The following is a 26490-nucleotide window of genomic DNA, read 5'->3' on the forward strand; positions in this document are numbered from 1 at the left end:
ACCGTGCTGGATGGCAGTAGTTGTTGGTGCACTGAGTCGCGAAGAGTTCCTAATTTGAAATACTTTTTTTGGGGGGGGCTGTGAATTTCCAACCCCATCTCCCTCCCACCTAAATAGTTTGACCCCAACCTGCTCCGGTTCTCCTTTCCACTGTGAGGAAAATGGCTTCCAAAATCCTCCTCGTTCCCTCCACAGCCGGCGTTGATTTAGAGATATAGAAAGAGCAGAGCCGAGGATGGATAGATGAAATATTGATGAAAAGCTAAATGTGTGATTTGTAGCATGGCATCAAAGGCATCTGCTTCACTGGTGCAACGAGGGAGAGAGAGAGCGAGGATGGCAGAGGAGGACGGAGGGGATATATGGCTGCATCTAGACCTACACGCATGATGACCAGAGGTGAACGAATGCCGTCACTGACATCCAATAACATCAAATTGCATTAAAGTGGGAAATATCTTAGAAAATAATGCTTTCAAACAGATACTTCTTGCCTTGCCTCTTTAAATTAGTAAAAACAAATCATGTTAGACAAGTGGTTTTTTTCTTCTTTTATAGGTAAACATCCATGTCAACATTAATCTAGTCACACCTTGTAATGCACCATTTTGCCATTCAAATACCAATATATTAATGGCTATTTTAATACTTGATAAAAATCAAAAATATTTGCTTCATAAAAGGAAAAATTGTTGTTCTATTTAATCTAATTGAGAAAGCAGCATCTCTACTCCAGAAAGTTTTGCGGTGGAGGACCAACACTCTCGAGTCTTTTGATCACTTCAGCTGTTTTTATCGGTGTGATATATTTCTTCTTCATTATTCCCTTACCCGAGGCTTCAGAAGTCCAACTGGAGTATTATTTAAAGTCGTGTCAAAAGCCTTACCTACACAGGTGGATGTATAGCCACGCTGGGGTGTTAAAGTGAATGTTTTGAGCTATACTTAGCAGCATTACAAGGTCCTCCCCTTGCCAACATCAGCACTGCTCAGCTAAACGCTCCACTTCCTCCCGCAGCAGTTACAATTCCTTCTAACGCAGACCGATGTTCACGGCAAAGCAACAGAGAGACTTCTAAAAGCAATTGTGAGGCCACTTCTTTTCTGTCCATACATTTGACAACATTTCCTTTTTACCAGTAGTGATACATATTCCTGAAATTCCTGTTTAAAGGTTTTTCTTCCTGTTAAAGACAATTTAACTTTTATTTGGTGATTATTTTCAGCTTATTATTATTTTCACCATCGTAACGCTGACATGGCACCATTGTAACAATGACACGTCACCATCATAACGCTGACATGTAACCGTCATAACGATGACACGTCACCATCATAACGCTGACATGTAACCGTCATAACGATGACACGTCACCTTCATCATGCTGACACGGCACCATCATAACGCTGACATGGCACCATTGTAACAATGACATGTCACCATCAGAACGCTGACATATCACCACCGTAACGATGACACATCACCTTCATCACGCTGACACGCACCATCATAACGCTGACATGTCACCGTCATAACACTGACACGGCACCATCGTAACGCTGACACGGCACCATCGTAACGCTGACATGTAACCGTCATAACGATGACACGTCACCTTCATCATGCTGACACGGCACCATCATAACGCTGACATGGCACCATTGTAACAATGACATGTCACCATCATAACGCTGACATATCACCACCGTAACGATGACACATCACCTTCATCACGCTGACACGCACCATCATAACGCTGACATGTCAACATCGTAACGCTGACACGTCACCGTCGTAACGCTGACACGTCACCTTCATAACGATGACACATCACCTTCATCACGCTGACACGCACCATCATAACGCTGACATGGCACCATTGTAACAATGACATGTCACCATCAGAACGCTGACATATCACCACCGTAACGATGACACATCACCTTCATCACGCTGACACGCACCATCATAACGCTGACATGTCACCGTCATAACACTGACACGGCACCATCGTAACGCTGACACGGCACCATCGTAACGCTGACATGTAACCGTCATAACGATGACACGTCACCTTCATCATGCTGACACGGCACCATCATAACGCTGACATGGCACCATTGTAACAATGACATGTCACCATCATAACGCTGACATATCACCACCGTAACGATGACACATCACCTTCATCACGCTGACACGCACCATCATAACGCTGACATGTCAACATCGTAACGCTGACACGTCACCGTCGTAACGCTGACACGTCACCTTCATAACGATGACACATCACCTTCATCACGCTGACACGCACCATCATAACGCTGACATGTCACCATCGTAACGCTGACACGGCACCATCGTAACGCTGACACGGCACCATCATAACGCTGACACGGCACCCTCGTAACGCTGACACGGCACCATCGTAACGCTGACATGGCACCATCGTAACGCTGACACGTCACCTTCATCACGCTGACACGCACCATCATAACGCTGACATGTCACCATCGTAACGCTGACACGGCACCATCGTAACGCTGACATGTAACCGTCATAACGATGACACGTCACCTTCATCATGCTGACACGGCACCATCATAACGCTGACATGGCACCATTGTAACAATGACATGTCACCATCATAACGCTGACATATCACCACCGTAACGATGACACATCACCTTCATCACGCTGACACGCACCATCATAACGCTGACATGTCAACATCGTAACGCTGACACGTCACCGTCGTAACGCTGACACGTCACCTTCATAACGATGACACATCACCTTCATCACGCTGACACGCACCATCATAACGCTGACATGTCACCATCGTAACGCTGACACGGCACCATCGTAACGCTGACACGGCACCATCTTAACGCTGACACGGCACCCTCGTAACGCTGACACGGCACCATCGTAACGCTGACATGGCACCATCGTAACGCTGACACGTCACCTTCATCACGCTGACACGCACCATCATAACGCTGACATGTCACCATCGTAACGCTGACACGGCACCATCGTAACGCTGACATGGCACCATCGTAACGCTGACACGTCACCTTCATCACGCTGACACGCACCATCATAACGCTGACATGTCACCATCGTAACGCTGACATGGCACCATCGTAACGCTGACACGGCACCATCGTAACGCTGACACGGCACCATTGTAACGCTGACACGGCACCATCGTAACGCTGACACGGCACCATCGTAACGCTGACACGGCACCATCGTAACGCTGACACGTCACCATTGTAACAATGACACGTCACCGTCATTATGCTAACATGTCATCATCAGAACAATGACACGTCACCAGCACGCTGACACGCCACTATCATAACGCTGACATGTCACTATCATAACAATGACACTTCATCATAACGATGACACGTCACCATCATAATGATGACACGGCATCATCATAATGCTGACATGTCACCATCATAACCCTGACACGATACCATCATAACATTGACATGGCACCTGTTATCAATATGAAGTCATTGTGTTTGTTTATACCGGTGGATATTATTTTCAGTTAGAGTAGGATTTACATGTTTTTGACAGCTTATGCTGTCTCGGTTAATATCCGGTTGTCATAACAAACACATCCCAGATGATATCAACTGCATTAAAAGTCAATTAATCACCAAATGACACAAACTTCATAAACTGTCGTAAAAGGTGTCTTTTCATAGTAATGATGGTGTCATATTAATATTCAAATAAAGTGTAACTTAATTGTTGACATAAACCTAAACTTTGTCTAAATGATTCACCATCAGCAAATGTTCCTCATAAACACTGATACAATAAAATGATACAAGATAAACAACACAAACCAAACAACTGCAGTCTGACTGAAGTGAAAGACACGAGCACACAGAAGAGGAATAGTGTCCACTGCAGTGACACCAGCTTCCACCACTAATTCTAGAAATGCGCAGAAATGGGAGTCAGTTTCAGAACATAAAGTAAAGACTTACTGCTCTGCTCGCTCTTCTCTCACCCCGCCGTTCTGTTTCCACCCTTCCACCCCTTCACTAACTCTTCTTTTATCCAGCCAAATGCTAATGCAGCTAGAAGGCCCTTTGAAATTGAAATGATGTGAAAATAGAATTGCAGTGGCAAATGAGCTGTGTTTGCCGGTACCGTCGAGGCCAAACGAGCCCTTTGAACGTGTCTCTCCCCCAGCGAGGAAGGCCCTGTTCTGGGCCGCGGTCTCTCCTGCGTTCCCCTCCCTTTTCACGTCAGCCGGAGAGCTCCCAGTGGAGCCGAGATCAAGCTGAAACTGATTGGAATGAAGTTTAGTTTCACACATGATCTATACATAGCCACGCTGCACACAAACATCCTCACAACCAACTTCAAGGCCTGCAGAGATGTTGATGTGAACATCGTTCATGCGTGTGTAAAGGCAGGAAACCTTCATTTAATTCATATTTTTCATTCTTTCAGCTGTATTATTATTATTTATATTTTATTATCATTTTGTTTAGTTGCTTGTCTTCAAAGATCAAGACCTTCAAACACCTTACAGCTCATAGTTGCTCCTTCATTTCACATCTCGAGTGCAGGGACAAAACAACAGACTGCTTTTGTGGATGACGATTTCACACATGCTCACACACACACACACACACACACACACACACACACACACACACACACACACACACACACACACACACACACACACACACACACACACACACACACACACACACACACACACACACACACACGCATGCATGCATGCAGACTGAGCAGGTTTTGGAAACTTGTCAGCGTCAGAAAACAAAACGCCCAAAAACTTTTAGATGAAAAATCCGATCGGCAATTCACTGGTGTGAAGAAAGACAAACACACACTCCCACCAAAGATAGGAAGTCAGGAGAGAAAGAGTAGAGGAGCAGATAGAGGAGAGGAAGAAGGAAACCAAGAGAGACAAGGGGGAGAGCGGGGAGACACGGGTTCGACCGGCGCGTCAGAAGAGAAGAGGCAGTGTTTAAATGTCAGTGTTTTAGATGACAGTAATCCCAGCCCTAATCCCCCTGAATATATGCTCTCTGCACACACACACACACACACACACACACACACACACACACACACACACACACACACACACACACACACACACACACACACACACACACACACACACACACACACACACACACACACACACACACACACACACACACACACTCCACAGTGCAGCAAAGTGAATCATTCCAGCTTCAACGTACAAAAGGAATACATAAGAGCATCTGTGAGTCTGAGTAATAATTAATGGATGATCAAGTGTTATATAAGAGGCAGAGTAAATACTCTCAGTTTCTAAAAGATGGTTTGCAGAAAATGTATTCTTTTTAATGTGCTTTATGTCAGGACTCAAGTAAACAAATGCAGGATTTGGCATTCCAGACAAGAGGAACATGTGTCTTCTGTTAAATAGGTCATGGGTGATAGAATTAGACGACAGTGAGGGAATGACAGGGTGATGGGGACGGACTGGATTGTAGGAAGAATGAGTCATATAGAGTATAATTGTGTGTCCCTGTGTGTGTGATGGAGACTCCAGTTTAGTGTATGAAGATGTAAGCACATGACAGTGTGTTGCTGTCTTGCGTGGGTATTTGTGTGTATCCTCTTGTGTCACCCACATGTTGGTGCCTGTCAAGTTGAGGACATTTCAAGTGATTTCTGTCTTTATAAATAAAAAATAGCTTCAGCGTCACAGTCGGTGGATGCATACGAAGCAGCAGCGTGGCCTGACTTCGCCTCGCTTCAGTCTCTGTGCTGCTACTGCCTGCAGCATCACTCTTCTGGCCCGCCGCCCAGTATGGAAATACCCCCTCAGCCTTAATGGACATTTCATTTAATAATCAGTGATTGATCACTGCTGGTAATGATGTATAAGCAGTGCGATTCAGGGATGAAGAATATTCTCAGTCAATAATTGGAGAATGTAGCAAGGTCTGCAGAGAGACAAGCGGCCGTGTTGCCAATAGCAGCGTGTCTCCTTAACTCTCCACTTGTCAATATGGCATCTCTTTATTTGCCAGCAGCAATTAGCACGGCGGAGCCATGTTGTTGAGTTAGAGTCACATCAACCTCACAGAGCTAATTAGCCACACTTGACCTTTTCTACATGAGGCTAATTTTAGTGATGGGACGTCACTTGAAGATGGAGCTGGGACAATTAGATCCATGGTGTAAACAGGGACATTACACCTCATATGACAAATCAGACCATTTTTATTTGAAAAATCATGCAAGTGAAATAAAACAGTGATCTCAAACTGATCTTTATATCACTATGCAAATGAAGGACAGTTTAGATTTATTGTACCTTTGAGAGACCCATTCATAATAGTATTGAACAGTATATGCTGAATTAATTACCTTAGATTTTAATTTTAATTTTAATTTTAATTTTTTTTATTTTAATTTTAATTTTAATTTTAATTTTAATTTTAATTTTAATTTTAATTTTAATTTTAATTTTAATTTTAATTTTAATTTTAATTTTAATTTTAATTTTAATTTTAATTTTAATTTTAATTTTAATTTTAATTTTAATTTAATTTTAATTTTCAATGGGCCCTATATTTATGTGATGGTAGTCAATGGGTTCTATATTTGTGCCTTAAAATAATTTAAACAGAGGTTTCAAAGGGGAGGTGTAGAGCTGGTTTAATTGGCCTTGATTATAGTCGGCTGTGACACACATTCTAATGATCTATTGCTCCTACTGTATCACTGTGACACGCTGCACCACAGATGAGCTCATGTTTGTGTTCACCAAATTACCCAAAAAGTTGGCTACACCTACACATGCTGCCAACACGTAATATTTAGACCTGCGTTTGCGCTGCACCTAAATTCACGAAAATAAAACGCCATGTTTGTAGTAAAATGTATCTGTATCTGTATATTTCTCTTAAAATATATGAGTTGTATTTCCTATTAGATCAAATATATATTTGTGGAAACATAAAGCTTGTTAAAAAAAAAAATTCTATCAGGTATGCAAATATCACGAAGGCCTTCACTGACACTTGTTTTTCTTGTATGTTATTTGTTCTGCAATGAAACCATTCATACATGTTACAGTATATCAAGGTCAAAGCTGAGACAGGATGTGAATTGAGGTCTTCCTGTTTCAGAGGCTTCAGAGTACTTTATGGATATTTATGTACGCAAATAGTAAACTTTAATGGTTAGAAATTAGATTATGGTCTGAGTATGAGTATCAGTCATGAGCCTTCAAAACCTATTGCCGCAGTTGCTTTTACTTATCGTTACCTACAAACGAGTACAGGGTGGTCTGCCCCCATTAAATGTTTGAAGACGTCTTTCAGTGATGTTATACTGTAGATACAGACAAGAAAGGAAAGTTATGACAGCAGAAAATGAGCTGGGATTCATTCCCATGCAGCTGCATGTACGTGGCTTTTCCACAAATTGGTTTTGTCACCGTGAAGCCCAGGGCTTCCTTTTTAAGATCTCCTTTACGTCACGTACACACAGCGGGGAGACGCAGTTCGGAAAATGATGCTTTACACTAAAATGTGGCTGTCGTGGTGGCTCAGCAGGCCGAAGCACATGCAATGTGTGTATCTACTAAACCTCTTCCCATTTTACCTTCCACATGGAAGGTAAGTGTGGCTGCTCAAAGTGTATTAAAGAAAACAAGTTCAAAATAATGTTTGAAATGGAAATAAAAAGTGGGCTTTTGTGGAGTATAATAGACAGATTTCTTTCTGCAAGGGATTCTCAAGATGCGGGGGCTGAATGGAGAGAAAATGCAGTCCTCAAGATTATATCTGTCAGTAATTCAATTTCTACCATTAACATAGAGACTTCTTGTCTGGGCAAAACCAAAATGTGGTCAAAATCAGATTGTAATTGCTGTTCTTCATAGTGGGCATTTTTTTGTATTAAAGAGTGCATCTTCTACCTAAGATGATACTCCACATGTACTCTGTGTGTCTCTGTGACTGTACACGTTATGAGACATAAATAGAGCAGAGGTACAGAGGTCAGTAGCTGAAGCCGGCGCGGCAGTCCTCAGTGCTGCATTGGCATTTTATGGCTGAACCGGGATTACAGTGCACTTACGATTTGCGGCGATACTCAGATAATCCTGGAGTTTTACTTGATTGCTGCAAGATTCCAGTAAAGGCACAGAAATGGCAGTTTTTAGTGTCTAGTAAAATATATCTCCCAGACATACAGTACATTTCAGAGAAAAGTGCACATAATGACCAAGAATTCAGTTAAATCTGAAGATGAACTGAACCATTGGCCCTTTTTTATTTTTTTTAAAAAAGCTCTTATATACATATTGTAAAATACATCCTACCACTGGAGCTGTCGTTCATGCAGCGTTACGCAAACATCCTTTCTGCTGATTCTCGCCTCAAAGCCTGAAGTCAAAATCCATATTTCTTTCTTGTGTAAGTAGGGTCACAAACTGGGGTTTAAAACCTCTGCAGTTCCTGTCATGCCATATTTCACAGAGCAGTGGGTGAACACAGAGTGGAGCTGACAAGTCTCACTGCATGAGGAGGGAAGGCTCGGTTCAAAACCAGCTTGACTCCCTGATAAATGGAGCGGCCACTGGCCTATTAGCCGACAGTGTTGGTCAGAATGAGTCAGTTGAAAAAGAAACAGGAAATAAAAATCCTCTGTCTTCAGATGACAGACGTGCTGTTCTGACACATCCTGAGATATATGTGGTGAGACTGGTCAGTGAACCGCTCTGGTTGAGGTTCGATTCCCCCCCTCCCCTGTGTGTGGTAGTTGGTTGTGTCAGGTCGTACCAATCTAACAACATAATGGGCAATGCCAGCAGACTGGTCATTACTAACTGCCTTTTTTTGTAACATCTATTCTTGTGGTTCAGCTATCTATATATTTTTTAATAGACTACAACTCAGCTACTACAACAATGTTGCTTCAATTTCTAGGAAATTCAGAAGTTGATATACTATATATTTCATAAAAAAAATAATGAATTTGTTAAGCACCACGTATTTTTGTGTAATATGATGTTTAATCAAGATTAACCCAATTAATTGGAAGAATAAAAATTGTATCGTGATATCCTTCAGTAATATGAGAATCTGGCTGAGATGAACATGTGCTAGTACTCAGTTTAGAACATGACATCATGTCAGTGGAGAAGCGTGAGTGTAGCCATCATCTGATCTTTATCAACTGGTTTTCTCGTGATGTGTTCAGAGCTGTTTCCTTCCTAATAATGAGGTCTGTCTCTACAAACTGTATGTTCATGTGTCGTGAACAGAACAGAGAGAAGAGACGTCACCGTGGAGAGCTGCTTTGAATTTAGTGGAAACGCCCTTGAATGCTGAGAAACTCATTGCAGTACCTGATTTGCTTTTTGTTTGATCTGCTGCTTTAATGTTTGACTAAAGCAGGACTTAGTGCTCCCATGTGCACATATTACTGTGAAGGACATTTGGCTAATGTCCTACTAGAAGACCTCAGCCAAGATTTCTTCTGCAACCTTTTTCTCTCTCAAGTCAGACTTGTCTTCAGCAAATAATTTGTAGCATAGTTACCCAAATGCAGCATGTGTTCTTACTAGATGAAGGACTGGGAAACATTAGAAAATGGAAGCTCATTGCCTTTATTTGTTTTAGCCCTCTACTTCCTTTCTCATCGGCACACTAGTCACACATGTTCCCTCATGTCCTCTCCTCCCAGACTTTTCCCTGCTTTGAATTGACTCGCTGACATTGACAGGGTGGGTGTTTGTTTCGTCAGCAGGCGGTGAGGAGAGAGAACAGTAGAGGAATGCAAGAATACAATTATCAGTAGCAGTGAAAGAGAGGATGAGAATAGGAAATGTGAGCAGATGAAGTGGGTGGCAAGAGGAAACAAAAGAAAAACAAAAGAAAGAAATGCAGCCTGGGTACAAGAAAAGGTTAGACAGGCTTTAGAGTGGGCGTGGAAGCTTTAAGTTCTCCAGTGAAAAACGTTACTGTTTACTGATCTTTGCAGATCATCATTTACGTTTGTAAGGATATATATTTTCTTAACCTTTTTAGATTTGGAAATTGTGTGGTCACTTCAGAAAATGTTGCCTTTCAATGTACAGTATTATGTTACTTTTTATTTTTTTTTTCTACCTGTTTTTTTTTTTTTTAATTTTAAAAGTCCAATGCAATGTTGTTTTTATTTAACCATACAAAATATATGATTTGTTTTTCTCCAGATATTTTTTTTATTTTAAAATTAATGTCTGGATTCAGCAAAAATCTGTAAAAAAATAAAATAAAAAATACAGTAGGGCAAAAAAAAAAAAGTCTAAATGTCAGAGAAGTGTGTGTGTGTGTGTGTGTGTGTGTGTGTGTGTGTGTGTGTGTGTGTGTGTGTGTGTGTGTGTGTGTGTGTGTGTGTGCGCGCGCGCGCGTACTTGTGTTCCCCAATTTGTGGGGATGAAAATGGATTCACACATTAGTCACATTGTAGGGACCCGCTCAAGCATGGTTTTATATGTTAGCATTCTCAGGTTTTTACATTTTTTTTTTATAAGAAAAAACAACAACAGGCGATGCAAAAGGATTAGTTTAAAAAAAAAAGTATAGATAATCTGGGTCTCCCGTCTAATCTTATATTCATGTGCAGTATATTAATTAAGGATAATGTGACCTGCTGCCATCTTGAACGTGTAGATGGCCCCTGCACGTATGTTTGTTTGTTTGTTTGTTTGTTTGTTTGTTTGTTTAGATCCCCGTTAGCTCTTCCTGGGGTCTTCGTAATTTACAGTGACAAAACACAGATACACTTTATACAACTCATACCATACACAAACTCAACACATTGGTCAACCGACCAAATAAAACACTAAACAATTAACACCATTTTAAATGACATAAACAACAAACAAAGACTTCATCGTCATCATCAACTAGATGAATATCATCATTTAACATAAAATACTCATGAGACACTGACACACCCCAGAATACTTCACAATCACTGGAGTTTCTTCTTAATAGTTCTCTTTTAGCATCTTCTTAAAACTACATATATTGTTTTGTTTGTAAATGTAATCAGGAAGTGAAGCCCGTTCTTTCATTGGTCTGGATGTTGCTGTACGTTGAGCTGATGGTGTCTCTGATCTTGGTAAAGATTTAAATATTTCCATACTAAACCATTATTTTTTTGTATTAAATAAGTGAAGTCTGTTATTATGACGCTCCTAATGAAATCCAACTAGTGGCAGTTATAGCATGTCCATGTCTGTGTTATGTCCATTATTTCGTCTTCAATTCCCGAATAGTTTATCCTTTTTCAGAGTGAATCTCAGCGCAGGTATGACCTACATGTCCGTGCACACCTGTACACATCCATACAAACATATTCAGGGATTAGGGATCAACATTTCTAGTCCATCAGTCACCAGGATGATTGATTGTTCTAGTTTTTGTTTTTGTTTTTCTACCAATATTCACATCACATTGTTATCATCCTTCATAGAAATAAGATCAGCTGCTGCACTGATGTATACAACATTTGTTCCCATTTAGTTTGGTTGTGCTGGTGGGGGTGAAACTCATGAAATAATTTTCAGTCCTGCCCATATCTTCTTCCTAATCTTACTTCATGTGCTGCAGGCAAAGAGCCTGATGGTGATCTGGAATATTAATGCATCACCCCGCGCACACACTTCCCTTCAGACTCGTCATCTACATAAATGGCATCTTTATCCCATTTTCTGTTGAACAACTGTTTTGATGGATTTCTTCACAGAAACCCGTCTTTTTTTTACTCTTTTATGTCGATAAAAGTGTCGATTTTGCAGTTTTGAGAATCAACAAACATGTTCAACATCAACCTGACGTATAGTTGGAATTAGTGTTTATCTGGCAGTGAACACTTTCATTCAGCAAACGGATGTGTTTTGTGAAAGAAATTAGTGAATGTGGGATAATGAGAATGGTATCGATATTGTGCCAGTTTACATGAGTTAGTCTGAGCCCACATGGTTCAGGGAAGGGAAATGTAATCGAAGCCTCATCTGAAGGGAACTGAACCTGCTTGAGGTTCCAGAAGACATTTACTGTATTGGTTTCATCCTAAAGGCTTCTTCAGTTCTAACAGGCCCAAGCTTTTAACTTATTGTGGGGTCGTTAAAATCTTGAGAGTCGGACGAAGCCTTTCAGATTAAAGGTGAAAGGTCTTCAAGAACCTCAAGCACGTCCAGTCACCTTCAGATAACACACAGTCAGATATGACTGAGTGTCTTCACAGACATGAAGCAAACTCTCTCAGACTAATGATAGGGTCTGAAATAGTGCTCAGGAAGTTCCTGAGCTGTCATTTCTATTCATCCAAAGGTGTTGTGAAACTCAACATTAAGTGAGGATGATTTCAAAAATAAATCTATAAATAGTAAATACTCATGCTGCAAAAATAAATCAATCCAATGCACCCCAAAGCAGGAAGGTTATTGTGAACATCTCAGAGAACTTCGACAGTTCTTGTCAGGATCCAGGCCGTCTCTGCTGCACCTTCATGTTGCAGCATGTTGTGTTGAGTTGATGGCTTTGTGGAGGTCGTATACCATCTGTGGCAGGAGGCTTGTTGTTGATGCTGAATGTAGCTCCATATTGTTCTGTGGTTGTTGCAGAATCCTGATGGTACTGCAACATGAAGAGGAATCTAAACATCCTAATTCAGACTCCCAGCCCATGTCCCATTTCTGTCATATCCAGATAGATTTTTTTAAAGTCTGTGAACTGAGGAAAAAAACACATTTCTAGCGTCACTCGCAGCGCGGCACACTGTGATGACATCATTTTCGGAGAGACAGTGACAGAATCTATGCTAGCAGAGATATCAGAAAGTATAGATTTTCACGCTGTAGCGGACAACGACAACAACAGTCCACGAACAGAAGTTGAAATAAACTGTCTGCTGTTACTTCCATGCTGGCAGCTTTCGTGTTGGAAGGCTGCGTCACCAGCGTAGCAGCAGGCACGCCGTTACCACGGCAACCCATGCAGATAGGTTGGTGATGTCTGGACAGACCAAATGTAATCTGTTCACTCACAAATAACAGTGAGGACAGTCTGTCCTAAAGATCTGATCTGAGAATTTGTTTTATTGGCCTGCAGTCTGAACAAAGCCGAACATGTTTCAGACATTTGCCGAGTACTGTGTTCATATTTTTAACCATTTACCACCAAAAATGATCAAATAATGAAATGGCATTTGGATGTAAAACTTATCTTTAACAAAAGTAAAAAAAAAGTCTAAACTGAGACTTAATAAAAGTACATGTAGTGTGACTGAAAATGGGCTTTGAGGAAATGATTGAAATGGTAAAAATACAGGTCAGAATTCCACTGGATCAGATGGAATACTTTTATTACAACACTCAAGGTTTTGGAGATAATTCGAGGCAATCTAGATAAATAGACGCTTGGTCTGAGTATCTGTAGTGAAACTCTCCTTTTACCCGTCCACCAGTGTCCAGTTAGTCCTGACATGATGATGCAAGTGACCGCAGACGTGTGACGTTACACCACCACTTCTCCCAGCAGGTCTATCTCCGTATGTTATGTGTTGCTATATTTTTCAGAGGATTTTATCAAAGCCATAAACTTTGTTTTCAGACAGCAGCCCCATCCCCTCACTTCCATAAAGCACAGACCCCATGCTTACAGGGCACTGCTTAACTCTTCTCATTAGAGGCTCTGTTGAAGTGCATTAGACTCCAGCTTTTACCTCGGGGAATGGATTCTGTATTTATAGTTTACAGCCTGTAGGGATTTTATCCAAGGTCAGTAGTAGATTACCTATTTGGCTCATTGAGCTGTGTGCCGTGTTAGATCCCCTTTTCTTTAATGTGCATTGGTGATTGATTAAGCTGGTGTGTTTCTATGCCGGCGCGGGTCTTGACTGATGCATACAGAGAGCAATATGTATGTATGGATAGCTCTTGTGCAGAACGTACGATCGATGCATGGACTCTCCACGCAATAATTACCTCATCCAGGAGAGGAGAAAGCCTGAGGGAGGAGTGTGTGTGTGTTCCTGGGTGTGTGTGTGTGTGTGTGTGTGTGTGTGTGTGTGTGTGTGTGTGTGTGTGTGTGTGTGTGTGTGTGTGTGTGTGTGTGTGTGTGTGTGTGTGTGTGTGTGTGTGTGTGTGTGTGTGTGTGTACCATCCTGGCTTCCCAGCTGGCTTCTTGAGTCATGGATTGTTGGCGTGTCAGAGAGCGTGAAACTCCTCTTCATCAGTCTCCAATCAATGCTGTTGGAGGAGAGAGGGAGATATGAGGATGGAGGAGAGGGATGGACACGAAGAAAAACTAGCAACTGAAATAGGTAGAGACAGAGAGTGTTGATTAAACCCTTAAAGACTGAAATTTAAAATCTAAAGGTGCCACTGTATAATGGATATACATCAGAGGACAAAGTGTCTAAATGTGCTGTTTCTAGTTCTTTTAGACATGAAGGGAAATTTGGTTTCTTACAACTGCAAGTTTTTGACAGACTGTTCGTAGCTTCCAGGTCTAAAAAATGAGGTGATGCAAAAGTGCCTTCAGCTGCAATACCAGCGAGTGCCACTAGAGGTTGGCTCCAAAAAGCCTCCGGCTCCATAGACTCCCATTCAACTTCTCTCATCAAATCCAAAGTGAATCAAATGTGTCCATCAGTTATCTCGGTGTTGTTAGCTAAAGTCACTCCTTCTTCTTAGTTTTCTGGAGGTCCATCTGAAAATAATCCCTCATTCATTAGAAAAGAAGATTCAAGAAGACCTGTTTTTGGGGGCGTGTCTGTTTGATTGACAGGCCTGTGGTGCAGTCAGGTTACAGCTATCGGTGGGCGGGACGTAGTATCGTCAGGTTTCCGATCAGATCGGTCAGATCCACCTCTGGCTCCTCCCCCAGCTCGTCCAAATATGGTCACTTCCTGCTCCAAACCGCTCCGAACTAGCAAGATGGTGACGGACAGAATCTGAACTGGAGGCTTCATAATGTTCACAAACCAACAGGTGACGTCACTGATGGTTGATGGTTGTTATTTTTGTTACTTCTTGCCAAATTGTTAAGAATCTACTGAAGCTCAGATATCTGGGAACATTTCTATCTCCACTAAAAAGCAGGTTGATGCAACGAAAAACATGCCATCACATTCTTAACCAATTTAAAGCAACCTTATTCGTAAAGATATTATGGCTGCTGTCGGATTGGATCGTTTCAGATTCTACAGAGAGCGTGGTCACTGAGGGTGCCTTCGTTTTATTCAACGTGAAACCTTCAACATTATTACCCTGTAATCTACTGTAACATCATCTTCCTTAACATAATGAGACTGTACTATCACAGTTAGCACCACATTTCCCTTAAACCTACTTCCTCCTCTTCCAATCTCTCCCTGAATTTTAGTCCTTTCACACAGATACAGGTAATCATATGGGTTTTGGGTTCTGTGTGACCTCACTCCTATTTACACAACGGTGTGGAGGCCAGCCTGTCAGTCAGTCAGTCAATCTGTAGCCTTGTTTAAAAGAGACTGAGGGACATGGGCAGAGTGGAGGTGGACCGAAGAGCTGATTATGGTACAAATGTAAGTCAGAGAAGATGAAACCAAAAACAAATGCAGTGATGAGAGACACACTGAGCCAGAGGGAGAGGGAGAAAAGTTTCAAGCTCCTAATCACTGATGCCAGCTGAGACCTCAGGAAGTGTCATACACACACACACACACACACACACACACACACACACACACACACACACACACACACACACACACACACACACACACACACACACACACACACACACACACACACACACACACACACAGGTTCACAGTGGCAGGTAGGGGAGCACAGGTCAGTGTCAGGACCTTCTTGTCACTGGGCAGTTACGAATTGACACTTGATTGCTGGATGATCTGTGTGTTTGTGTGTGTGTGTGTGTGTGTGTGTGTGTGTGTGTGTGTGTGTGTGTGTGTGTGTGTGTGTGTGTGTGTGTGTGTGTGTGTGTGTGTGTGTGTGTGTGTGTGTGTGTGTGTGTGTGTGATAGGAGCTGTCATGCAGCTGTCTTGTCTGCTCTGATGCCTACTAACCTTCAGTCAAAAGATGCACCTGTAATAGCAGCACATGTGCAGAGCAGCCACATCAGTCACATTCTCTCTGCTTCTTTTACTCTCGCACTTTTTCAAAATGCTCTCAAGTCACTCCATAATGCAACTTTTGTTTTTTAGTGTTCACAGTTTATTTTATGGGGACAGAAGGTTTTCATGAACTGTTGACACGGTTTATTTAAAGTTTCAGGTAAAAATCTTCTCTGTCTGAAAATGTACTGTTGAAGATTTCTGACTTAATGTGTCCCAAGTGACCAACAATTGTTTCCACTCTGTTCTGCTGAAGGAGGTGTTACTCTAACAGACTTTATGCTGGTGGAGTCACGTCCCTCAACAGAACTATAAAACCCCCGCGACAGTTTTGTTTCAATTTGAGTAGGATGCAGGACAAGCTGTAAGGCATTGTTTAAGTACTTGGTGAATATTCAGATACTAAGTTTGGAGTCAACATAGATTTGGCTGAAATATACATGTATTTGTATATGTATTTTGTCATACAAAAGTTTCTTTTAGGTCCTCTCAATGAAGACAGTTGTTTTCCCTGAAAATTGTATAACAATACGAGTGAGGATAAACAGGTTCTGAGACGTTGCACAGCACTGTGACGTGGATGGAGCAGGGAGGGCACACGGCTGTTTCTCCATAGTTGTGAGCAGAGAGCACACATCAACTTTTTTGAAATAGTCAACAGCAACCACAGAGATGCTTCAGAAAGTGTTCGGCGATGAGACGGTGAGCTGGGTCAGGTATTTTTAGGCAGAACGTCACTGTTGAAAACTGTAAGAAGGTGAATCAGGTCAGGAGCACAACTGGGTGTGTTTCTTGGACAATTGTAGCGTTGTGTCCCGTATGTTCGTCCCACAAAGTCAGACTGTCAACACAGATTTCTACTGTGAATGTGGTTGACAGCACATTGATGCGTGCTCACGGCTCCAGCTTCAGGTGCTCGGAGAAGTCGCTATGCGCGCGGATCAGTGCTCTAAAACCTGTCTGTAAGTCAGGAGCTGATGTTGAATGAGTGATGACATTTGGTGCACTAACTCATGAGGATTATAGCTTCCTCCAACTCTGTGCACGTCGTGGCGCTGCACACCATTTACATGCAACAGGGGCAGTCGCTGATATTAACATACACAAGTCAGAATACTGTAGCATCAAACAGTGGAGTTGGTAAACTAGTCTGAAGTACTACCAAGCTTTGGGTTGCAGATTGTATATTCATTTTTAGCAATCAGATTCTCTTTATAATCCGAGGCATCAGATTTGAGTAAATACAACATTAACATATTTGAAATATTATACTTGATAGAGAAACATTTTATACATGTTCTCCTGCAAGCATTCATTTTCCACAAGACTCATGAATTGTTTGGAAGGAATCTCTTTATGCAGTATTATAAACAGCTGACATCCCTTGACAGCGGCTGCTTTGTGTTTCTTAGACATGTCTTATTTTAAAAAATGTGGCTCTTGTGTTTTGTTGCCTATTCAGCATTTAGAAAGCACGAGTCAGCTTTCGCTTACCAAATCGCTTGTCAAATTAAAGAAAAGAAAGCTGGGACACTGCTGTGGGAGCAGATGATCCGCAGGAGGCTACTTTCCTCTTTAAACCTTTTAAATCATTCATCTTTCTTTCTCAGTTCCATACAAATGTTCAAAGCAACACAGTAACCGCACTTTGATTTTAGTGTATTTTTCCTTTTAATATCAGCCATTTGTTAGGACTCAACTTATAGATGGACTGTGCTGCGATATCACTTTCATGAAGTCAAAGTGAAGTTTATTTATAGTATTTGTTGCTGTGGCTAATTAATATAGCTGAAAGGACTGGAGCGGTCACGTCCTCACCCACAGATGGCAGTTTGAGGCCTTATGGCATTATATGCTATGATGTCATCGCTATATACGTGTGTGTGTGTGTGTGTGTGTGTGTGTGTGTGTGTGTGTGTGTGTGTGTGTGTGTGTGTGTGTGTGTGTGTGTGTGTGTGTGTGTGTGTGTGTGTGTGTGTGTGTGTGTGTGTGTGTGTGTGTGTGTGACGATGTAAGTGCTGTTAGTGTGCCTTCTCTTCTATATTTCTGTGGGTCATGCATCATGCTAGCTTCAACTGTTTTCCTCTAGACTGCATGTTGCTGATATTTTGTGTGTTGATCCGTTGTGTCCGTGTGTGTGTGTCCTTATTTAAGATAGCATGTATGTATGTGTAAAAGAAAGTCATATTAAAATGTTAAAAGATTTAAATTGTTGGTTTTGATAAAGAAACACGTGAACTTCCCCTGACAAACTTTAACACCAAGATTTTGATGGAAATGTTGGTAAATTTGGTTGAAATCCACATATTTCATGTCATGTCCTCATAAAATGTAAACAGTCTTCCTTTAAAATTGATAATTTTACATTGAAAAAAATGACAAATTGCACACACAAAAAAAAAATCTTCATTAAAAAAATGAAAACAGGATGCAAATAGAAATCAATTTCTCTGTCTTTTGTCCTCATCTCTTTCTCTCTGTACCATTCAAATTCAGAGTCAGAGATTTGCATGACGCAGGATGTGTGTTTGTGTGTGTGTTTTTGTGTGTGTTTTCGCCTACACACAGTGAACACACTGGAAATACAGCAGGGGGAGTTTTTCACATGTTTCTATTGAGTGCTCTGCTCATAAAGATGCTGCTTCTTTTACAGCCTGTTATTTTTTCTTCTCTACTGATCACTTCCAGCTGTTGACATGATGTGTGTGAAATGTATATTTTATTCTCCTTTCTGCACTGTTTGAGCCTGAGAGGTTTATCTTCAGTTAAATTCTTCACTTTTAAAAGAAAACTAACATTTTTTTTGCCTCTTTTTTTTTAAAGTCCCTCTTTTCTTGCGCTTTAACTTTCTTAAATGAACTCATGTACAGTAAATTCCTACTGTAACCATGTGAAATGGACCTTGTGGTGATGTTTACACAATCTCTTTGTCGCTGTGACAATTTTTCAAAAAAAGGGGCTATAAAAACAATGATTATTGAGAAACTTTCTTGTCTTTTGAGAGCATCTTTTGAAGGATGTGTATGTTCTTGATCACCCTGTTTTCCTCCATCTTCTCCTTCTTGGTCCTATAGGTCCCCTTACAAAGAAACACACTGATGATTTAGGTGATAGTGACCGCACGGACGATGAAGGTATTTTTTCCCCCAATGCCAAACTGATTTGCATGACAAGGGAAACCAAACTTACCCTTTCTCCTCCAATTTTTATCTTCTTTGATTTTCTTACATTTCTTGTCCTTTTTTTGAAAGTGATGGACATTTTCTTTTTGCTCTTTACTCGTAAGCTCTTTTTGGGCTGGATGTGTTTTGTCCTTTTCAGCTTGATGTCTAAAGTTTACATGTCTCCCACCATTCTTTGATATTAATACTGTAACATAGACTCTTTGCTTGGATTTGCTCTTTTCTTTACCTTTTCTTTACTTTTCTATGTTGCATCCCACCTGCTGATAAAGTAACTATTAACCGTTAAGCCAGCTCTTAACACATTTTTGCATGTTTTTTTATTTGAATCCGTTTATAAAATCTGATCATGTTAAAAAAAAAAAAAAAAAAAAAAAAAAACACTGGCTAACTATCTTGCATATACTAATACTGAGACCTGCTCCAGTTTTGGGCATCAAACCAATGACCTTTGTGCAGGTGACGAGTCTAAAACATGAAAAATACCGGACAAAATCAGTGTAAGCATCTTTTCCAGCACCAGTTGCTGCAGAGACGCCTCGACATAATTTCGGGTGACATCACCATCCTTATTATTTAGTTTCTGTCACTTGGTAACTGCAATGACCCTCTCATGTTGCTTCTGTCAACACTATGATTGTCAAATGTTGTGGATTGCAGATTTTAATTTCAACTTTTGAAAACATCTCTGAGAACCAAAGCTGCTTCAAAGGAAATAAACACCTTATTGGTGGAAGCTACGACTACATTGAGACTGCAGGCAAACCGGATTATTTTCTCAGATCAGATCTTTAGAACAGACTGTCTGCACTCTTTTTTGCGAGTGAACAGATCAGATTTGGCATGTCCAGACATCACTAACCTAGCTGCACGGGTTGCTGTGGTAACGATGTACAGACAGCTACGCTGCTGACGCAGCTTTCCAGCACAAAAGCTTTTGAGTTGGCTCACTTTTTACACAGAGATGAATATCACATGACTTAGTTGAAAGCTCTTGAAAAGTAAACTTTGTAGTAAAATGTTTTGTTTTTTTTGGTGTGAAATCATAAATTGTTCCTTGTGTTAATGCTAATTTGCTATATTCATTTAAATGGTGCATGTCAGCAGGGTGAAACATGTTTTCACTACTTTATACACTGTAGTGTTGGTTCATTTAATATAAGCCAAATCTATGTATTGAATTGTAAAAGACGATTATATCCATACAAGGTATGCTAAATGCGAAGCAGCAATAGCTGTCATACAGATGTTCCTTTAGTTCTGCAGCTGACACATTTATTTTCTTTTATTCATTTAAGTTGGATTTTCCAACTGAAACCTTCAATTTCAAATTAATAAATTATATATTGTATAATCATGAATGCCAACACTACCACTGTGTATCGGTACTGTGCAGAACAGTATAACATCATATGGTATTCAAGACATGCTAGTTCCCTCATATATTAACGGCCTGATTCAGTCAAACCCACGGAAGTTTTGGAGGTGAATCACCCGGCAACGCTGAGATTTCTGTTCTGCACATATGAAAACTTCAAACTCAGATACAATAAATGGGAAATAAATGACCATTTAGCACATACTTTTAATGCTTTAAATGCGTCTAATCCTATATGAATACAAGGCTGATAAAAAGGAATACTAAATGCATCCAGTGAATAACTACTATTCATAACTGCAGGACCGAAATGCTGCAGTTTCTCCTCTTGATATTTAAATTGAGTGCTGCTTGAAAGCTACAACAGTGTGCTTGAAACCTATTAATCTCAATAATACAAAAAGAGGAACCTTTGCTTGATTGCCATAAAAAAGAAGCCCTTTGAAAAGTCGTATTAGGAATAAAATATCCTTGATAAAACCCTGAGATAGAGTCATATCCCCACAAGACCGCTGCAGTGCAACTTTAATGACAGCCAGAGAGTCTTAATAAGGCACCTCTACTGTATAATGTGACGAAGTAAACAGCAATTACATCCAAATAAGACTCACAACCATCCGGATCCCTTTGATCTGTGCCATCATGCTGTTTTTCTGGGAGCTCACACACACACACACACACACACACACACACACACACACACACACACACACACACACACACACACACACACACACACACACACACACACACACACACACACACACACACACACACACACACACACACACGAACACATAAACCAATAAGATTAGAGAGAGCCTCAAAGCTCACACAGATCTATTCAATAAAATCCCAGCGAGCTTCAAGTATTATCTCGATAAAGGAGGCAGGGCAGACAACTAATCCAGTTTAATATAGAGGAAAATATGCTCAAAGAACACATACCTACACACACACACACACACACACACACACACACACACACACACACACACACACACACACACACACACACACACACACACACACACACACACACACACACACACACACACACACACACACACACACACAAACATACAACATCTCCATCACGCCAACCATGAATCCCCCCTCTTCCTCTCTCCCTTTCTTTTAACCTTTGACCTATTGTCAACTCGTTGAGGACGTCCCCTGAACCCCCCACCACACACACACACACACACACACACACACACACACACACACACACACACACACACACACACACACACACACACACACACACACACACACACACACACACACACACACACACACACACACAGAACATTTTACAAAGTCTTTATACTCAGTGAAGCCGGCGTGTGTAATCCTTTTTGTTTTGGGAATAGAGATGTAAACAAGAAAGTCCCAGAGAGCCGAGGATTTGTTAGAAGCTCACATTATTACTGCAAATATTGCTGAAGTGGTTCAGACTGGATGTGCAGAGGTGGAGATGTCACACTCTGGGGTGTCTGCAGGCACTTAGTAGCCCCTTGGTAGCCTAAATAAAGTAGTAATACCTGTGAGATATTAATCTCCCTATGGATTTATTAATGGATGTATACTTATCAGGCTAAAAATCAAAATAGAGTTATTATCAGGGTTCCCACTCCAGGTCAAAAGTCAAACGCGCTAATTTTCACTGAGTGAAAATTTGAAACTCCATGACCGCTAATGAACAGAGAAAAAGCCACTTTATTTTAGGTGTTTTCAGTACAAAACATTTCACAGCTTCAACCTGCTGCACAATTATGATCCCACACAACGAAGTGTGTGCACCTTATAAACACACTGACGCTTGTGAAGACAACTAACATTCTGCAAAAAATGGTTCAAATGGGAACCGTAAGAAACCAGCATGCTTCTTACTGTTTGCATGGCTACAAAGGGCTCTCGCTCCCATATTTAATAGATCTATAGTAGTTTACATGGTTATGGGATGATCATGCTCAAAGAAGCAGTGAATATCAGTTTAAAACAGGAAACAAAGGGCGTCCAATGGTTTGATGCATTCTTGCATTTGAAATGGCTGTTAGTCTCATAGCTCCAGAATGTCTTCGCTAATTAATATTTAACAGTAGTATCATAGCTCATGTATACACATCCTAGGATTACACACAATACTGTACATCCAAATTTAATAAAACTGTATCTTCAGCTGTGATTTCATTTTCTGAAAATATAAACTCATTTTTATAAATTTATGCTGTGCATATGTTGGATTTACGTAAATATGCAATGGTATCTGAATACCATTACATGCTTGCATTCCTGCCACATTAAACATGCTAGTCCTTACATACAGGAATGACTTACATCAGCTCAGTTGCACTGATTACACCAGAGCATTTAATCTCGAAGCATTTGAATCAGTGCTCACCACCGGCCTTCATTTTGTTACCTGTTGCTTCTTCGGAGAATCCCCATGGCTTAGTTCCCTGCAGCAAAGAGCTGAAACCAGGATTTTAAAAAAAAGGAAAAAGCACCTCTGCTCCGTGTGACTGTTGTTGGTTTGATAAGTCCTCTACCCCGGCAGGGGGAGAGGATACCAAAGTTGTTGCAACAGCCTGGGGGCATCTCTCAGGGTTTGCTTCGAGAAATCTAAAGCACCTGAATCTCTTTGATCACAGCTTCATCCTCCAGGAAGCAGTGATCTACTCCATGCTGGCATGCTACCTATCCTCTGACACACAGAAAATCGAATGGTTGAATCACTACAAGATTCCATCTTGTTTCTTAAAGCAAGCTTTCATCTTGCTTCTCACTGAAAAAAAGAAAAACAAGACAGTTGGAAGTTCCTCCCTATTTTAAAACACTTTTATACAAATAAAATCAGTCAAAGGTATTTTAAACAGAGGAATAAAATGACTTAGTGTTATTACAGAATCACATAATTCCCCTGAATACAGCATTAACTAACTTCATGCAAGATGATGATGAAAACAGATGACATTTTCAATCAGCTGATTTAGGATGAATTGATAAATTGGTGGGATGAAGAGAGAGACTGAGGTTTAGAGGAGTGTTTGGCTCTGTGTCTTGCAGCAGCAGCCAATAAATGAAGCCAGGAAACCACACTGAGAGCAAGCTGGATGACACAAACTTAAATCTCAAGGTACAGTGTGTTCGGTAGATACCGGGACTTGTTTCAAACAGTAAATCCAGGTAAATTCAGGTAAATCCATCAAATGCTCAAACAGCGCCGAGTCAGTTTTGTCCTGACCTCACCTCATTACTGTTTACCTTCAGTGCAGAACATAAGGAGGCTGTTGTAACGGCGGCGCTGACTTCATATTTTCATATCGCAGTGTAATAAAAGAAGAGCCACTAAGGATGGAAGAAATCTCCAATACTGCGTTTGCTTTAAAGAAAAAAAATACACCAATTGTGTATAAATAATAATAATAATGTAATATTCTCAATTAATACAAGCCTCCAACCCCCAAATCATAATCAACATCACTGTTGTCATCTTCATAATACTTATCTATCATTATCATTTGTCATTAGTATCAACATCTTGATCCTCATTTTGATTAGTTCATTGGATGTCATCATTATTAGTTTATCAGCACATCACTGCTGATTATTGGAATCATCTGCATCATCTTCAGTTTGATGGTTTTATGGACACCTTAATGGATAACATCATCTTTCAACATGTCCATCAACATTATCACCATCATTATTTATATCATAGATTATTGTCACCAATACCATTATCATCGAGGGCAAGGCTGTTACTTCATCAACATCATCATCACTGGCCATCATCATTATCATATTCACCTACGTGATGTCATGAGCCTCAACGTTATCAGTGTCTCTCTCATCATCATTAAACTGACAACAGAATCGTCAAAGTTATAAAATCATCTTCACTACTAACACAGCTGTCCTCTAGTTTCATTATTGTCATGGTAACGGCTGTCTCCTATCATCATTATTGTCCACGTTGCCATCAATGTAATTCGTAACTATGGTAATGGTCATTTTTAACACCACCAACATTACCAAAGTCAATGTTTAAATTATTATTATCATCATCATTATTATTGTCGGTTCAACCATTTTTTTTTTTTTTTTACTGAGATCAATGGTTGCCTCGAGCATTAATATCAACCCTAATTAGTATCGTTATCAGCATCAAGGTTTACAGTTGCCATCATCAAATCCATCATGGCTGACATGATTACCGTGATCTCAGCTATTGTGGTTGACATCATCATCAACATTATTGTCATATTTATCGCAGCCCAACCTCACAGCAAAATGTGCAACATCTTTGTTAATCCTTTATAATCTATAATTATAATCTTACGTAATGTATGCAACATATCTGACCGTACGTACACAACATTAAATATGTACGTAAATTACTGAAACTTTGTCCTTAATCTAACCCTAACCAGGAACATTGGGTGCCTGGACCACTTTGTCTGTATGTCTGAGACACCAGGAGGCTTAATGAACAGTCACATGACACAACCACCAGCCAATACAAAAGAACTGCTTTGAGGATCAACGTAACTACAAGGTTGAATATTTTGATGCGAGACTGGGTTGTTTACTGTCATCATGATTGGCCACATTGTTCTGGCTGATTTCATTATTACAATACACATTTTCTTCATCATTGTTATCATTTAAATTGTCATCTGCATCATCATCACATCATCATGAGAGCTGTCACGTAACATCATCACCATCACCACTGACATGCCAACATCATCATCATCATCATCATCATCATCATCATCATCATCATCATCATCATCATCACTTGACCACCATCATAAACATCATTTTAATAATTATCACCCATATTGCTAAATGTTATGATGTGCTCCCTTTGTCCTCCTCCTCTCCTTTTGATAGGCTCCATGCCTGGAAGGCGAGGTACACACACACACACACACACACACACACACACACACACACACACACACACACACACACACACACACACACACACACACACACACACACACACACACACACACACACACACACACACACACACACACACACACACACACACACACACACACACAACATCCCCTGACCTTTTTTGTCAGGAGTTTCTGGAGGCCTTCCAGAAGAGAGTTATGATGCACTGCTACGTCGTGTCCACTGCCTGCTGCAACACAGGGAGCAGGACAACTCAGACCAAAAAAAAAAAAAAACACTGCACAGGACAGAGAATGATAGAAGTGATGTAATGGGCTCGGCACTCAGTGAAATGGAAGAAAGGACAAACACACACAAGGAGACAGCATTTTGCCAAAATGTGCCTCATTTTAAGTTACTGCTTGATTTTATTTTTCTCTTACACCACTTACTTTTACCCGTTTGTGTTCATAAAGTAACTTCAAATTTACTTTCTCTGTTGGAAATAAAACCATTATTGCAGTTGTCCAACATACAAGGAGTTTTTTTTTTTTGTGAATGGCAAGAGAAGGTCTAAAGTCCATCGGTTTCATCTCTGGCCCAGTGGTGAAGTAGGAGCAATATACAGTATACTTAGAAGGGTGAATCTCAACCTGACTGAAGTCATGGCCAATCAATTAATCTCCTCTCATTCCCTATAAAATCACTGTGGCACACATATTGTCAGTTTCTAACGGCTGAAGAAGGAGCAGACCGTTAAATCGCTTTGGAAAGAGGTAACTAATATTATAAATGCCTCTTTCTTTGAT

General features: G+C 40.6%; 1 protein-coding gene across 3 annotated transcripts in view; it reads left to right on the forward strand.

Moving 5' to 3' along the window:
- The window catches only part of nlgn1 (neuroligin 1), a 315312-nt gene that overhangs the window by 106237 nt on the left and 182585 nt on the right, over nt 1–26490 (forward strand). For 2 of the 3 annotated variants that reach the window (XM_069720684.1, XM_069720685.1), the window contains one exon: nt 19279–19338. The exons of the other annotated variant lie outside the window; for it this stretch is intronic. In XM_069720684.1, the coding sequence (XP_069576785.1) occupies nt 19279–19338 (60 nt within the window). The remainder of the gene's footprint in view (nt 1–19278; nt 19339–26490) is intronic. 3 annotated transcript variants of the gene reach the window in all.

This window comes from Brachyistius frenatus, unplaced genomic scaffold (assembly GCF_029030835.1).
Source record: "Brachyistius frenatus isolate BFR_SWC_R1_liver_20210118 unplaced genomic scaffold, ASM2903083v1 Contig_246, whole genome shotgun sequence".
NCBI classification, from domain to species: Eukaryota; Metazoa; Chordata; class Actinopteri; family Embiotocidae; genus Brachyistius; species Brachyistius frenatus.